The sequence below is a fragment of the Fusarium oxysporum genome, chromosome 1, assembly GCF_000149955.1.
Source record: "Fusarium oxysporum f. sp. lycopersici 4287 chromosome 1, whole genome shotgun sequence".
NCBI classification, from domain to species: domain Eukaryota; kingdom Fungi; phylum Ascomycota; class Sordariomycetes; order Hypocreales; family Nectriaceae; genus Fusarium; species Fusarium oxysporum.
The window spans coordinates 6103378-6116550 of NC_030986.1; the positions used below are offsets into that span (position 1 = coordinate 6103378).

At 49.7% G+C, this 13173-nt stretch overlaps 4 protein-coding genes across 9 annotated transcripts; 2 read left to right on the forward strand and 2 right to left on the reverse strand.

Annotated features, from left to right (window-relative positions):
• The first annotated feature begins 5 nt into the window (after positions 1-5).
• FOXG_21955 (uncharacterized protein) lies at positions 6-1057 on the forward strand. Its single transcript, XM_018402335.1, has one exon. It carries the CDS (start codon positions 134-136, stop codon positions 473-475), a length of 342 nt encoding a protein of 113 aa, XP_018255549.1. The 5' UTR covers positions 6-133; the 3' UTR covers positions 476-1057.
• Positions 1058-1385: 328 nt separating this feature from the next.
• Positions 1386-3525, reverse strand: FOXG_15025 (uncharacterized protein). Of its 3 annotated transcripts, XM_018395098.1 has the most exons (5): positions 3002-3525; positions 2420-2923; positions 2154-2356; positions 2019-2096; positions 1405-1925 (listed from the first exon to the last, which is right to left on the reverse strand). In XM_018395098.1, exons 2-5 carry the CDS (start codon positions 2587-2589, stop codon positions 1666-1668), a joined length of 711 nt encoding a protein of 236 aa, XP_018255552.1. In that variant the 5' UTR covers positions 2590-2923; positions 3002-3525; the 3' UTR covers positions 1405-1665. The 3 variants fall into 3 exon arrangements, with proteins under 3 accessions (XP_018255551.1, XP_018255550.1, XP_018255552.1); XM_018395097.1 differs by having other exon boundaries at positions 1386-2096; XM_018395096.1 differs by having other exon boundaries at positions 1386-2356.
• Positions 3526-7764: 4239 nt separating this feature from the next.
• FOXG_15027 (uncharacterized protein) lies at positions 7765-11445 on the forward strand. Of its 4 annotated transcripts, XM_018395102.1 has the most exons (4): positions 7947-8530; positions 8586-8662; positions 8712-9183; positions 9236-11445. In XM_018395102.1, the coding sequence occupies exons 3-4, from the start codon at positions 8750-8752 to the stop codon at positions 11016-11018; spliced, it is 2217 nt and encodes a 738-aa protein (XP_018255556.1). In that variant the 5' UTR covers positions 7947-8530; positions 8586-8662; positions 8712-8749; the 3' UTR covers positions 11019-11445. The 4 variants fall into 4 exon arrangements, with proteins under 4 accessions (XP_018255554.1, XP_018255553.1, XP_018255555.1 ...); XM_018395100.1 differs by having other exon boundaries at positions 7765-8662; XM_018395101.1 differs by having other exon boundaries at positions 7903-8530; positions 8586-9183.
• Positions 11446-11924: 479 nt separating this feature from the next.
• On the reverse strand, positions 11925-13058 carry FOXG_21956 (uncharacterized protein; the record flags this gene model as incomplete). Its single annotated transcript, XM_018402336.1, has 4 exons — positions 11925-12140; positions 12188-12538; positions 12664-12831; positions 12879-13058. 4 exons carry the CDS (start codon positions 13056-13058, stop codon positions 11925-11927), a joined length of 915 nt encoding a protein of 304 aa, XP_018255557.1.
• Between the last annotated feature and the right edge of the window lie 115 nt (positions 13059-13173).

A 13173-nucleotide genomic window follows, 5' to 3' on the forward strand; every position in this document is an offset into this window, starting at 1 on the left:
CAGAAAATGCGCCAACTGTAAAGGTGAACACGAGGCATGGAGCAAACAGTGTGCAAACAGGAAGGAGGGGATGGCCTAAGTCAAGGCTGCCTACGCTGCTCGCCCAAGATACCACTTGGTGCTGCAAAGTAACATGGCAGCCAGCCAGACAAACCCAGCGGTGAGAATTCAGGGGCAACCGACTGGACGAGCAGTCCGTGAGGGAGCACCATCTTTCGCACCAAGTCGCGTTCAACAAAATCGGCAAGGAAGAAGCAGGTCACCGACAAAAGGAGGACAAAAGAGAGTCAACCCTGGGAGCAATGTAGCTCCTATAAATGACGCGGAAAACGAGATCACGGCCAACACAGGAAGCCAACGACCCCAAAGGATCATAACGCCATCCAGAAGGGCACTGGAAGCACTTGACGCGAATTCGGCACGACTACACGGCACCTACCACGCGGACAACATGAATGTCGATAACCGTGAATGAGCCACGTGGAATCACTCTCCATACTACAATACAATGTAAGGAGGTCAAAGGATATCGTTATGGCCACCTTACTACGAGATCCAAAGATAATGGATTTTGATATTCTCGCTGTCCAAGAGCCATGGGCGAATTCCTTCGTGGACACCACGCACCATCCGGCAAAAGAACGATTTCACCTATGTTACCTCCAGAGCGAAGGAGAGAGCCCAGCTATGGTTGGCCTGTTCATCAACAAACGCCTCGATCACTCCAAATGGCGCTGTGAGCCACATAATCCACATCTCTCACGATAACGATAGCCCTAGGTCAGGGTTAGGCTTGTCAACAAATAAATGAAATCAAATAAATCCAAATCAAATCAAATCAAATTGCAGGAGTCGAATTTATTTGGATATCTGGATTCGTTGGATAAGTCCAATTTGATCGCAATATCGCAAATCGGGACTGATTATTATGTAAATAATCATGCCATACCTCTGACTGGTTACCCCTTGATGCATACCTGTATTATATATTTCTTTCTCAGCGAGAACCTCACTAAACACTATCATCTGTTTTCAATAGCGCGTTTTCAATTTCTATGGGATCTCCAATCAACTCTACTATGAGTTCATTCGGGATTGGGGTTAGATAAATTAGAGCTGCGGCTGAGTAAATGCGGCCGGCAAGCATTCGCGATCGAGACTCTCGGCATGACGGGGTGTTGGAGAGAAAAGGGCAGGGCTACGGCCAGTCGTGTCGAACATGGTCAAGTCAAGTCCAAGACTTCCAGGCTAAATAAGCGTGGCTAATGTGCAGCGCAAATGGCGGGGCCACGGGACAAGTCCCATGCATAAATTAGTAGTATCGGTGAAGCTATCGTTAGATTGGACTCGAGACTAGAACCGGCATGGACTTGGTGGTTGCGTGGTAAAGATTCAGTTTAACGCTGCAACGCCTCTTTTCTCACATTACACTATAATTAGCTGGCTAAAATAAATGTGTTTCGTCTAAAGTATTAGCTAACAATTCGGTACTTCGGGCCTCGCCTTACTGTAGTCGTATTGAATCCTGGGATGGAGAACGACTAGAGCACAAAACTTTGGCCTTTTCGCTCGCTTCAGAGGCTAAAATACACCATGACCAGCACCGTAACAACGTATGGGCTGGATCCAGAAACACTCTAAAAATCACAAATGCCATAGTGTTAATCAAACAATCAAGTTCTCAAATCCCATTCCACGCAGGTCGTGCAGCCAGTTGACTTTCTCTGAACCACGTGTGTCTTGCATCGCCCAAATCGCCTTGAGCATTTCTATTGCCGCGAACAGATACCCCCATGGGCAAATTTCCCAGATCGACAACAGTCGTGTCAAGGTCCACGTGCGCTTCTCAGGATCTCGCGTCTCTGCCCCTGCAATGAACGTCGGCCACGATGAAGCCTTGAAATATGGGCCGTTCTCGTCGATAGCTGCTAAATGGCTCAGGACATCGTCCAGCAACAGATCTGTATCGATAGATCTCATTGAGCGCACCTGAGGTAGCGCCTGAAGAATGTACTGACATGCTGCTGATCTGTGTGCCGCGGCCAGGTGAACTCGACTGTCAAGATCTTCTATAAGACTGTGTTGTCGCAAATAGTCTGCCCATGCCGGAATATCAACAGCAAGTGCCTGGTCTATTAGGGCAATTGCCTTACCTGCCGCTCCCAGCGCTTGATCTGTCCAAGGTACTTCATGGGATAGCTCAGATGCAGACAAAATGATATTGAGAATATCGGGTGGGCATGACAAATAGCTTGTTAATTCCACCCGCTTCATAACGGGTAGGAACTGGATAGCTTGTCGTGCAACACGGGCAGCGAGCGCTCCGGACGTCAACGTGGAGCCCAAAATGTTGTGACTATAACAAGGTAAGATTAGTATGCAGTGGTGGGTACACTTGATCCGGCGACCCGGGACTTACATGAAGCTGTCAGTAATGACACGGTCCCGCAGCACCCTACTAGATGCATCGGTATTGCTATCCGGGTTGAGCAGCGCCATGATACTTGTGGCACCCTCAAGATGGGCCCTCCAGCTCTGGTTGTCCGACTTGTCTAGATCAATCAAGTCAAACTTGATAAAAAAGTGCATAGCGGCCAGAGTCACCTCGCTACCCCGCGGGTCAAGGGTGTCGAGCACCTCGCGAAGATGGCTCAGGGCTTTTTGCTTAGCTGTCAGGGCATCGATGAGGGCTTGTCGTGTCACGAGGTCCCTTGAGCGTAGCAGAGAGAGATAACCAGCCGGATTAGTGAAGCTAGCTGGGATCTTGCAAACGCGGTGGAAGATGTTGGACCATGGATAGCTGAAGTCGCAACAAGAATCTGCAGGAGAAGCGGGTACTTTCGCGTCAAGGGTATTAGCTCGCGGAACGGGTTACTTTCTGGCGTGTCTCGGACCACGAGGTCTTTGCAGACCCTTTCAGAAACTGAAAACATGCATTAGCATCGCTGTTGACCAACATAAGGGAAAGGGTAAAAGCGCCACGCTGGAGCCAAGGACTAACAGTGCGCTAGATAGTATCGTGAGGTACGATCGAGGTCCTGGAACAAGGGGTCAGTGAGTGCCCCAGGAGAAGGCCAGGGTATGTAGGCGTCGCTCAAGGACGTTGGGGACGTTGGGGTTTCGTCATCGTGCGGGTGTTGCTGCTGTGGCTGCTGCTGGTCGCTATAATCGGGCTGAGGCTGGGGTTGAGGACGGCAGTTGTGACACGGTTTGGTATTGTTTGGCGGCATGCGCCAGGTGCTGAATCTGAGCAGCTTGACAGCTACAGGGTACAGCTGGAGCGGGTTTCCAGTTCCCAGGTGCCAGGTTCCAGATCCAGGTTGTGCTCGGGCTCTTTTTGGGGGGCGAGACAGCGGTTTGGATGCAACGCGTGAGTAGCTACAGAAGATTCATGGAGGACTTGTACACAAGGGATCGTGCAAGTTGTGCGGGCGCAGGCAGCGGCGCGATGAGGGAGGTAAGGTTGCAAGGGCATGAACATCATGATGATGATGATGATGATGATGACGATGACGATGATGATGACCAAATAGCGAGGTCCAGCGAACAGCCAAAGCCCCTCGGATCAACACTGATCCGTGGCATTCCCCTTCGCGAACGTCGGCGGCGTGGGCTTTCCGAGTTTTCTCTCTAACGTGGTCTGTAAGCAAGCGGCGGAGATAACATGCAGGGTTGATGGAATGATGCGGGTCATGTACATAAATTTTGCTGGGATTGTTACCTTATTGGAAGTATCATCCTTACCTCCTCAGTCAAGGACCCCTATCCAAGCTGCGCGGCGGATTCGATATCAAATCCATTTGAACTTCCATATATAAAAAAACTGCGCTAATGAACAGACACATCGAATCCATCTAACCCAAACGGATTCGTTATACCCCCAAACTTTTCATCAGTATAATACAATTTGGCTAGATATATCGACTCATTGCATCGAGGACATATTATACTCTCAGTATCGGTACAAGAAAATGTAAATTGCAGCATTACGACCGGTTTGAAGTTCAATTCAATTGATCGATTCAAGTTGAAAGTGACAGGGGTCATGGACAAACAGGCGGTCAATAGGCGGACGGGTACCCGTCCTTCTAAAATGGGACGGGTCCCGTCCCAATTGCCATATTCGGTCTAGCTCTCTCCGCTATCGGGCTGCCTCTCGCTGCCTCAAGTGTCGCGTTTGACTGCACTCGCTGGTGATCGTGTCAAGATTACGTGCTTGCGATGATTCTGTTCACATGGACACTGAACACTCTCAAATTTCGGCGACGTTTCCTCGTGACTGCCTCCCTCCTGAGGGCGAGTTCGAGTCACGGGAGGCACTTTTTGAAGCGATTAACGCCTGGGCAGCCACCAGGGGCTACGCGTTCATAACTGGAAGGTCGACCAAGGAGAAAACAGGCAGGAGGACAATCACGTATATGTGTGATCGTCGCCGTAATCATCCGATCGTTTCCAGAGAACGGCAGCGCAAGACGACAACTCGAACAACGGGCTGCCAGTTCTCGGTGTTGGCGAAGGAGTCTAGAGATAAGAGTACCAGGACTCTACGGCACCGTTCTGACAGCCGATTCTCACTACATAACCATGAACCAAGCCAAGACACCACCGCCCACCCGGTACTTCGAACACTGTCTAAGGAGCACCTGTCTCAACTGACTGGCCTTGCCAACGCTGGGATAGCCCCTAAAGAAATTAGAACGTACATGCGGCAGAACACCGACACGATAGCAACACAACAGGGTATCTACAATCGTATTGCAGATGCTAGACGAGAAGTGTGTCAAGGACAAAGCAGCATTAACGCACTTGCTGATCAGCTGTTTAGAGAAGGATTTTGGAGTCAATTTCAAACCGGTCCAGACGGTCGAGTCAAAGCTGTTCTATTTGCGCATCCCGAGTCAGTGGCATACCTACAGGCATATCCGGATGTCTTAATCTTAGACTGTACATATAAAACCAACAAATACGGCATGCCACTTTTGGACTTGATCGGTGTCGACTCTTGTCAACGTTCGTTCTGTGTCGCGTTCGCTTTCCTGAGTGGGGAATGTGAAGAAGACTATTTTTGGGCGTTAGATCGATTCCGATCGTTGTGCGAAAACCACAGGATTAGGCATCCCTCTGTCATCTTGGCTGATCGTTGCCTAGCATGTATGAATGCTGTCGATACTTGCTTCCCATCGTCAAGGCCGCTGTTATGTCTCTGGCATGCTAACAAGGCAGTACTCCGCTACTGTCAGCCGAGATTTACGCGCCAGACTCAAGGGGACAACCCGGGAATAGAGCTTGGAATGAGTTTTACGGCCATTGGCATTCGATCATCAAGTCACCGAATGAACAAACTTTCCACGAACGTGTGTCCGAGTTTGAGAAGAAATATCTCCCGGATTATATTGAAGAAGTCAGATATATCAAGACAAACTGGCTTGACCAATACAAAGAGAAGCTGGTGAAGGCGTGGGTCAATCAACACCCCCACTTTGACAACGTCGTTACTTCAAGGGTTGAAGGCATACACTGGCTGCTTAAGAGCCACCTCAAAGTATCTACATTGGACTTGTTCGAAGCTTGGCGATCGATCAAGCATGCACTACTGAATCAACTGGCAGAGCTGAAGTCGAACCAAGCCAAGCAGAAGATCAGGACCCCTATTGAACTCTCCAGTACCCTCTATGGTGCAGTACGTGGTTGGGTGTCTCATGAAGCTTTGCGAAAAGTTGAGCAGCAACGAAAGCTTTTATTGCATGAAGACTCTGCTCCCATGTCAGCCTGTACTGGTTCTTTCTCACGATCACAAGGGCTACCCTGCGCTCACAAGCTGAAGGGTTTATTAGTTCGAGACCAGGCACTGCAACTCGAAGATTTCCATCCGCACTGGCACTTGACTCGGAAAGATAATCGGCGACCCCTCTTAGAACCCCGCCAGCGAGTCGATCCAGTGGCTGCGAGTTCGTCTTTGCCGTTATCTAGTGTGAGAAGAGAACTTAGTGGCTTCGAAGTCATCGAAAACGCAAGGCCGATACGAAACCCTCCTTTGTGCAGCAAATGTCATATACTAGGTCACGCAAGGAACTCGAAGGAGTGTCCACTACGATACTCAGAACTAAGAGCATTGCCAGTCGTATCTTCAGACCAGCTGCAGACGTGTTCAGAAAACTTTCAGTGGATACCCTTTGCAGTCCCGGAGGAGCCAAGGCTACCAGCGATGGAAACGCTCGACGAAATACAGTGGCAACTAATCACGACTTTGGAAAATTTCGAGTTTGAGCCTGAATTAACTTGTCAAGATCTGCCATGCCAGTTGACCATCGAAACAGAGCAGGTGGATCGACACATAACGACTCCAGAACCTCGGCATCTATCACCTGCACCATCTATGTATATACCGCCGGTGTCTTCACAGTTAACCTCGGGAGACCCAGCTTCAGACCCAACTACACATCTAAGGTATGACGATCCACAAGCCATCCACCAGAGATACGTCAAGTCAAGAGAGGACTGGTATAAGGCTCAACCCCCGGGAACCTGGCTTGGTAATCGCCAGTATCGAAAAGCAATGGATACCCAAAAGCAAGCTACAGCTGGTGCCTTGATTATAAGCAGATGGGGAGGTACTGCAAAACCTCGACGGGTCTGAGAGAGTGGACTAAAGAAGAGATGGTGGCTTACTTAGACTGGGACAAAGCAGAGACTGGTCGCATCGAAGCACGAGTAGCTGAGGAGACCGAGAACGGACGACTGTTTACAAGCAGAAGAGGCATGGGCGAGCTTTGGGAGATGGCTCAGCGGGATATCGATGAACAAGAAGCCTTGTATTCTGCCGCGGAACAGGAAGAAAGTTGTATTGTAGTTCAGCCGTAATTCTAGTAGAGTTTATTAGAGTGGATGTATCACTTGAAAACATCAAGGCTGTTCAAATCAAAGTCATCGACTTGCTTTGAAAAAATCATAGCAGGTTAATGGGACTTCAAGTAAAACCACTCGAGATAGTGGAATTGCACAGCGGGAGGCAATCCGATAGCGGAGAGGGCTAGACTGAATATGGCAATTGGGACGGACCCGTCCCATTTTAGAAGGACGGGTACCCGTCCGCCTATTGACCGCCGGCGCACCAGAGGACCCAAGAAGTCAAGCAGCTGACGGTTGCTGGTACTGTTCGGGCAGCAAAAGCTGCAGAGGTCGGTCAAGGCAACATAAAGCTGCAGGTGAGGGTGCGATGACCACCAATGTCGAGCGGCAAGATACCACGAATGTCGTCTGGGCAGCCAGGGTTGCAGAGGTCGGTCGTACGGGAAATCGCGGGCGCAGAGCCCGGAATGTCGAGGTAAGAAGAAGCCGCAAATACCACGTAGGAAATAGCGCCCGGAGGCGATGTCAAGAGCTCGCAAAGCTCAGTGTCGTTAGGGGCGTGTCGCGAAGAAAGGTCAACTCTCTGAATCCCTTTCTTCCGGCACCTGTTAGGGCCCCGTTAGCCCCACAGCTGCACTTGCTGCTATTTTGGCCTGTAAAATTTCTTTGTCCTAGCAGAGCGCTAACAGCGGGTGCCAAGGAAAACTTTTTACAAGAGAGAGTTACGCTACTGCGCAATATAAACAACAGGTGTCGCAGAGTAGGCATGATCTTCACGGCCTCAGGAAACAACTGCATTAGTAATCTAGCTGTATGCTTTAAGTAACTCTGCGGGATGGAATACCCCGCACGAGGGACAATAAAAGAAACATTCAATCAACACATTTGCTGGTGCTCATCATATTCACTCTAACCCTTTAAGCACGCTCAGTGCGACAACAGGCATGTCAACCAGGGTCAAGCGAGGCTAAAACGAGGAAAAGTGGTACTTTTCTCCGGGTCGACCGGATTAATACGGAGGAATCGTATATGGCTTAGCGTAGCCACGCCCTTCATATTCGTTCCAGATGCTCCAAAGGGGATCCATAATCGCAACCGCCAACTGCAACATCATCACCAACACGAACTTAAATGCAACACCTCCGTTTGTTGCTTTGAGCTTTTGGGCCCTGTGCATGTGCATCGCTCTTGATCCTGGATTCCAGAATTGGCATGACACTCACCGATACCTACCACCTTAATCCGACCAGATAGAGCAAGGTCCACCAACAGCAAGTTGACCTATCTAGGCTACCCTGTCCAGCCTTCTTCTACATAATTCAGCCAGACGCGCATCAGTGTTCACCTTTCTTTGAGGTATTACCACGCAAGCTTCGTACACGAAGGTAAAGCCAACGCGTGGCTGCCCTTATTTTGTTGTTCCCGTCATTGTTCCCCCACCTCCATCGAATATACAGGGCTGCGCGTTTCTTTACCAGCAATCGTGCTTCGACAGACAAGGCTCCTTTGAGGCGTAGAGCAGCACTGTTCTCTTCGATCTTCTACGCGCTCACGCGATTATTATCGTCCTGCCCTCACACCCGCCTAGCACTCCCTCTTTCTAAGTCCGGCACGACCGATCAAGAAATCAAATTGTTGACCGCTTACTACGAATCACCTTGCGCGCCCCGATTGGAGAAGTGTTGGTAAAATCTACATTTACTCTCGAGTTCCTAGCCCGCTGAAGCACACATTAGTGAACCATCGATCACAAATTAGTGGACGAAGCGGACTGTCCAGAAGGCAGCCTAGAAATTTTATCCAACGACTTTAGGTATCGATAAAACGTCAATCCACTCAAATCAGTCTTTGACCGCTTCCAGGAAGCGTGAACTCCTTGAGGCCCATTTTCAGGCAGCAGATGCAGCAGCCATACAACTCGGAAAATGCGGCGGGGGACCAGATGTTGCGTTGGAATGGCATGGGCGATGCTTCGGGCTTCGTGAACAGGTTAGATGGACTCATGGATGGAAATGCGCATGCTGGCAACTCGTTCGGGCTGGTGCTGGCACAGCCGCAGTATCCCCAGCCTGTGCCGATTCCATCAAACTCGCTTGCTCGGCGACAGATGAATCGTGCGCTTGTTCCGACTAATCCGCGGACAGACTTTGACGGATCTGTTAATGAATGGGGAAATTTTGTTGGCGATGAAAATGTCCTGCTTCGGCAGAACCCTTCCGAGAACCTGAACGAGCAGGACAACGTTCAGTGGTTGGAGGAGATGGCGCAGAAGGCTAAAAGGGAAGCACAAGCAAAACGAAAGCGAATCCCACCGTTTGTGCAAAAACTAAGCCGGCAAGTTACCCTCATCGTATAATGATTGAAGAAGCAAACTAACCACCAGAAGCTTTCTGGAAGAGCGCAAAAATGAAGACTTAATTCGATGGTCGGAAAAAGGAGATTCGTTCATAGTACTAGACGAAGACGAATTTGCCAAAACCTTGATTCCAGAATTATTTAAGCATAACAACTACGCGTCTTTTGTTCGACAGCTCAATATGTATGGCTTCCACAAATGTGTGGGTCTGTCCGATAATTCCATGCGGGCAAGTGAGTCCAAGAACAAGAGCCCGAGCGAGTACTCTAACCCCTACTTCCGACGCGGCCATCCTAACCTTTTGTGGCTTATAAACAAGCCCAAGAGTGGCAGCAAGACAAAGAAAGACGCTAAAGGTGCCAAGGGCGACAATGACAGCGAGGAAGAGGCCGGGAACGAGGAAGTACTTGGCCCGGGACTGGCAGCCTCAACTACCCAGCCCACTCAATCCTTACCTGATGGAGAGTCCCAACCCATGCCTAAGAGGAAGATTACATTCATACGAGAGGAGTTGAACAAAGTTCGTGATCAACAAAAGCTGATTCTCGGCGCTATCAATCGACTGCAGAGAAACAACAACAACCTGTACAACCAGCTCGTCATGCTCCAGAACCAACACGACCGTCACCAGAGGTCGATCAGCGCTATTCTCAACTTTCTCGCCAACTTGTTCCGGAAAACGCTAGAAGATCAGGGCAACTCGCAGGACGTGAGCGATATCATCTCCAGCATGATCACGAACCAGAATCAGCAGTCTACGCAGCATGCAAATGTCGTTGATCTTGGAGACTTCATTCAAGAGATGGGTCCCACGACCTACGGCACACCTCGCATGAAGGCTCGTGGGCTGCTGCCACCCATCCCAAACCAGAACAACCGCGTCCAGTCAGCTAGGTCATCAACTATGCCTAGCAGCTCGGCGTACCAGCCCGTGGGCCATCGCAATCCCGAGATGGGTAATGTCACGGAATTTGTTAATGATTCTCCAATCGACATGACTTTTCCCAGTCTTCGCCAAGAGCTAGAAAAATGCCCTCATGAACGAATGAAGGTTATTAACGGCCACAACGCAACCGACACTCACGGACTGGATCTGCCAGAGACGGCCGACCTTGTCGCTAACGCGCCCAACACTCTAATTATTGACCAGGGGAGCAAGCAGGTCAATTTCATGGCTGTTCAGTCCTCGTCTGCACCCTCTATCAGGTCAACTCCCGCCCCAATCCCTGTCGCGGTAACATCTGCTCCTCCCCAGATCCCCAAGTCAATCCCTCACATGGCTACGCCAGCCATGCCCACCTCAGCCTCTGTCTCACCTCCGCCGGTCGAAGCGAACCAGACGGCCTCATTCTCCCCCATAATGCAACCATCCATGGCGCCGCGTTCTTTGAAAGAGATCAACGTGAAGCAGGTCGACCTAGATCAACTCCAACGTCTACAGAACGAACAGGACGCCAAGATCAGTAACCTAGGTGATTTACTTCGCCCGCTAAGCCCCGCCGGTCAAATCCCTGGTCTGGGTGATGGCGAGGCGTACTTCGACCCTCAGCCGGTAGATCTTGATCAGTATTTCGACAGCAATGCTTTCTTGGGCGATGGCCATTTTGGCGCTGATGGCAACGATTTCAACTTCGCTCCTGACACGGACTCGAATAGTCACAACAACAATTCGTTGCTACACCCGGAACAAACGATACCCCACGGAGGTACTACCAGTACTCTAAATCCTGCGAGCACAGAAGAAATTTCTCGCAATGACCCGGGGCTAGATAGTACCCCTGGCCGAGGAACCAAGCGACAACGTGTGGGCTAGTGGCCCCAGCCCTAGACCTTGTTTAAAGGCTGTCCATGGCTGGGACGAGGAGCCCCGCCGGCGGTGTCTTGAGTCATTTAACCTAGTAGATGGTGAGCGACAGAAGTCGAAGGATGGCTCCATCCACTCGACAAGGGGCAATTTTGGAATTGGAGGATGACAGGACCACCATCCATACTTGGGCATTGTAGAGTAGAGGGAGCTCTACCCACTTCTCTACCCTACCCAGGTAGATGAGTGGTCTCCTCTACCCTACCCGGGTAGAGTGGGTAGAGTGGTGGGTAGAGTAGTGGGTAGATTGGTGGATAGACTATAAGGTAGGTAGGGAAGGCAGATGCTGTATATATGCTCAATTCTTGGTAATAAGCCATCTTGTATTATACATCCCAACCCTCTTCATTGAAATCAATATTCATTTCATCATCCATCTCCACAGCCTCTACCATCATCGCTAGCTGCTCCTCCGAAGAGATGAGCTTCCTCGCGAACCAGTTGCCCATGCACTCTAACCTCTGGAGGTTCTCTGGCGATAACCTAAGCCTATCCCAGCTCTGCGCACGGCGTGCTCCCGAGAATTGTTGTTCTGGTTCAGTAGAGGATGGTGCGATTGAGAGGATATTGATGGCCATACGGTGGAGACGAGGATAGCGCCGGCGTTGCTCTGGAACTAACCACCACTGAAGAGGAGTTATCTTCAGAGCATCAATATCGATAGTTTTATCTTCAATAACCGCCATAAACGTATCTTCATCCTCTTGCGAAGTAGGTTGAACTCTTAGACGACGTTCCAGCCGGTCTAATTCATTCTCTACCCTCTTCCTCGAGGATGGAATGACACGTGTCGATATCAGCAACAGCAGCAGGGGCAGGGAGTGATTCATGAGGGAAATGCGCGTATTCCTTCTGCTAGATCGAATAAGCAGCATCGATAGTCTTCTGATGCCACTCTTCAGGCCAGTTCTGAAGAAGGCAATGCTTCCGCTTCTCGATCCCTCGAAGCATCGCTGCGGCGTACACTGGCGTTGACTCAACGAGGGCGTAGTATTTATCAAGGATAAACCAGCCCATCTCAATAGAATGAACCATGCGGAGATCCTTCTCTAGGCCTGATTTATATAGCACCTATAAAACATCAGCTTGAAGCATTATCTTGATGAAGTAGGATAAACCTTCTGATCCTCAAAATATGTGAGTATAGCATCCATCAGGGTAAGGCACTGGGATAATGAAGCCTCACTGCCTTCAACCCATAGTGTACCACTAGCAAATACAGAGAGAAACCCCTCCGTACGCTTAAGTGCATCCCATTCCACACAATTGAGTCGAAAGTTATCGCATTCAGGGTGTTTGTCAATAAAGTCTTTAATTTCTCGCTCCTTGCGTGTCGTACGCTTGATGAGATGGTACCATGAGGACCACCGAGTGTCGTTATCAATCCCTAGTGTAATGCCGACAGCCTCTATCCATCGATCATGATGGATAGAGCTGTTTCGAAGCCATGCAGCTAGGTTATGGAGCTTCTGGAGCGCAGTAGTAGCACACCAGGCTTCAAAGCCTTTATATTTCGCTTTAACTTTACTCCCTTTTCTCTGGGCTTGTCCATGAGCTCTTATTGAGGCCGGGTTATCTTCAATGACCAGCACACAAGATAAGCAGAGAATAGTTCGTAAGGATCGGTATCTTCCGTCTCTTCAATAGCCGCAAGGGCAGCTTTGAGAGCTTCTTTTGAGGTGGCAAGGAGAAAGGCTTGAAGGGCAAGATTAAGAATATGATCAAGGCAGCGTATGCGGTGTGTAATTGGATCATAATCAATCTGTTCGATATAAGTGAATACTCATCTAAAAGGTAGTGTATACAAACCCCAAATTCAAGTTTTAGAGACCGGAAGAGCCCTATGAGTAGAATATCATTTGAAGTGGCGTTATCTCCTGTGTGATAGCCGAGTTTCGTTGTTATCCCGAAGGATTTAAGGGTGCGGAGGATGATAGCTGCCCGGACCTCTCCAGAGTGGCTAAAGAGCACCTTTGGGAGTGCTAGCATCCTCTAGCGCTACATCATTATTCCAGCTCCAGATTCAAGTGAAAGAGGATTTTTAGGCGTCCTGGACCATTACCCCTGTTTTCCTCTTTCACTTGAAAGAGGGTACGTAGTGAAA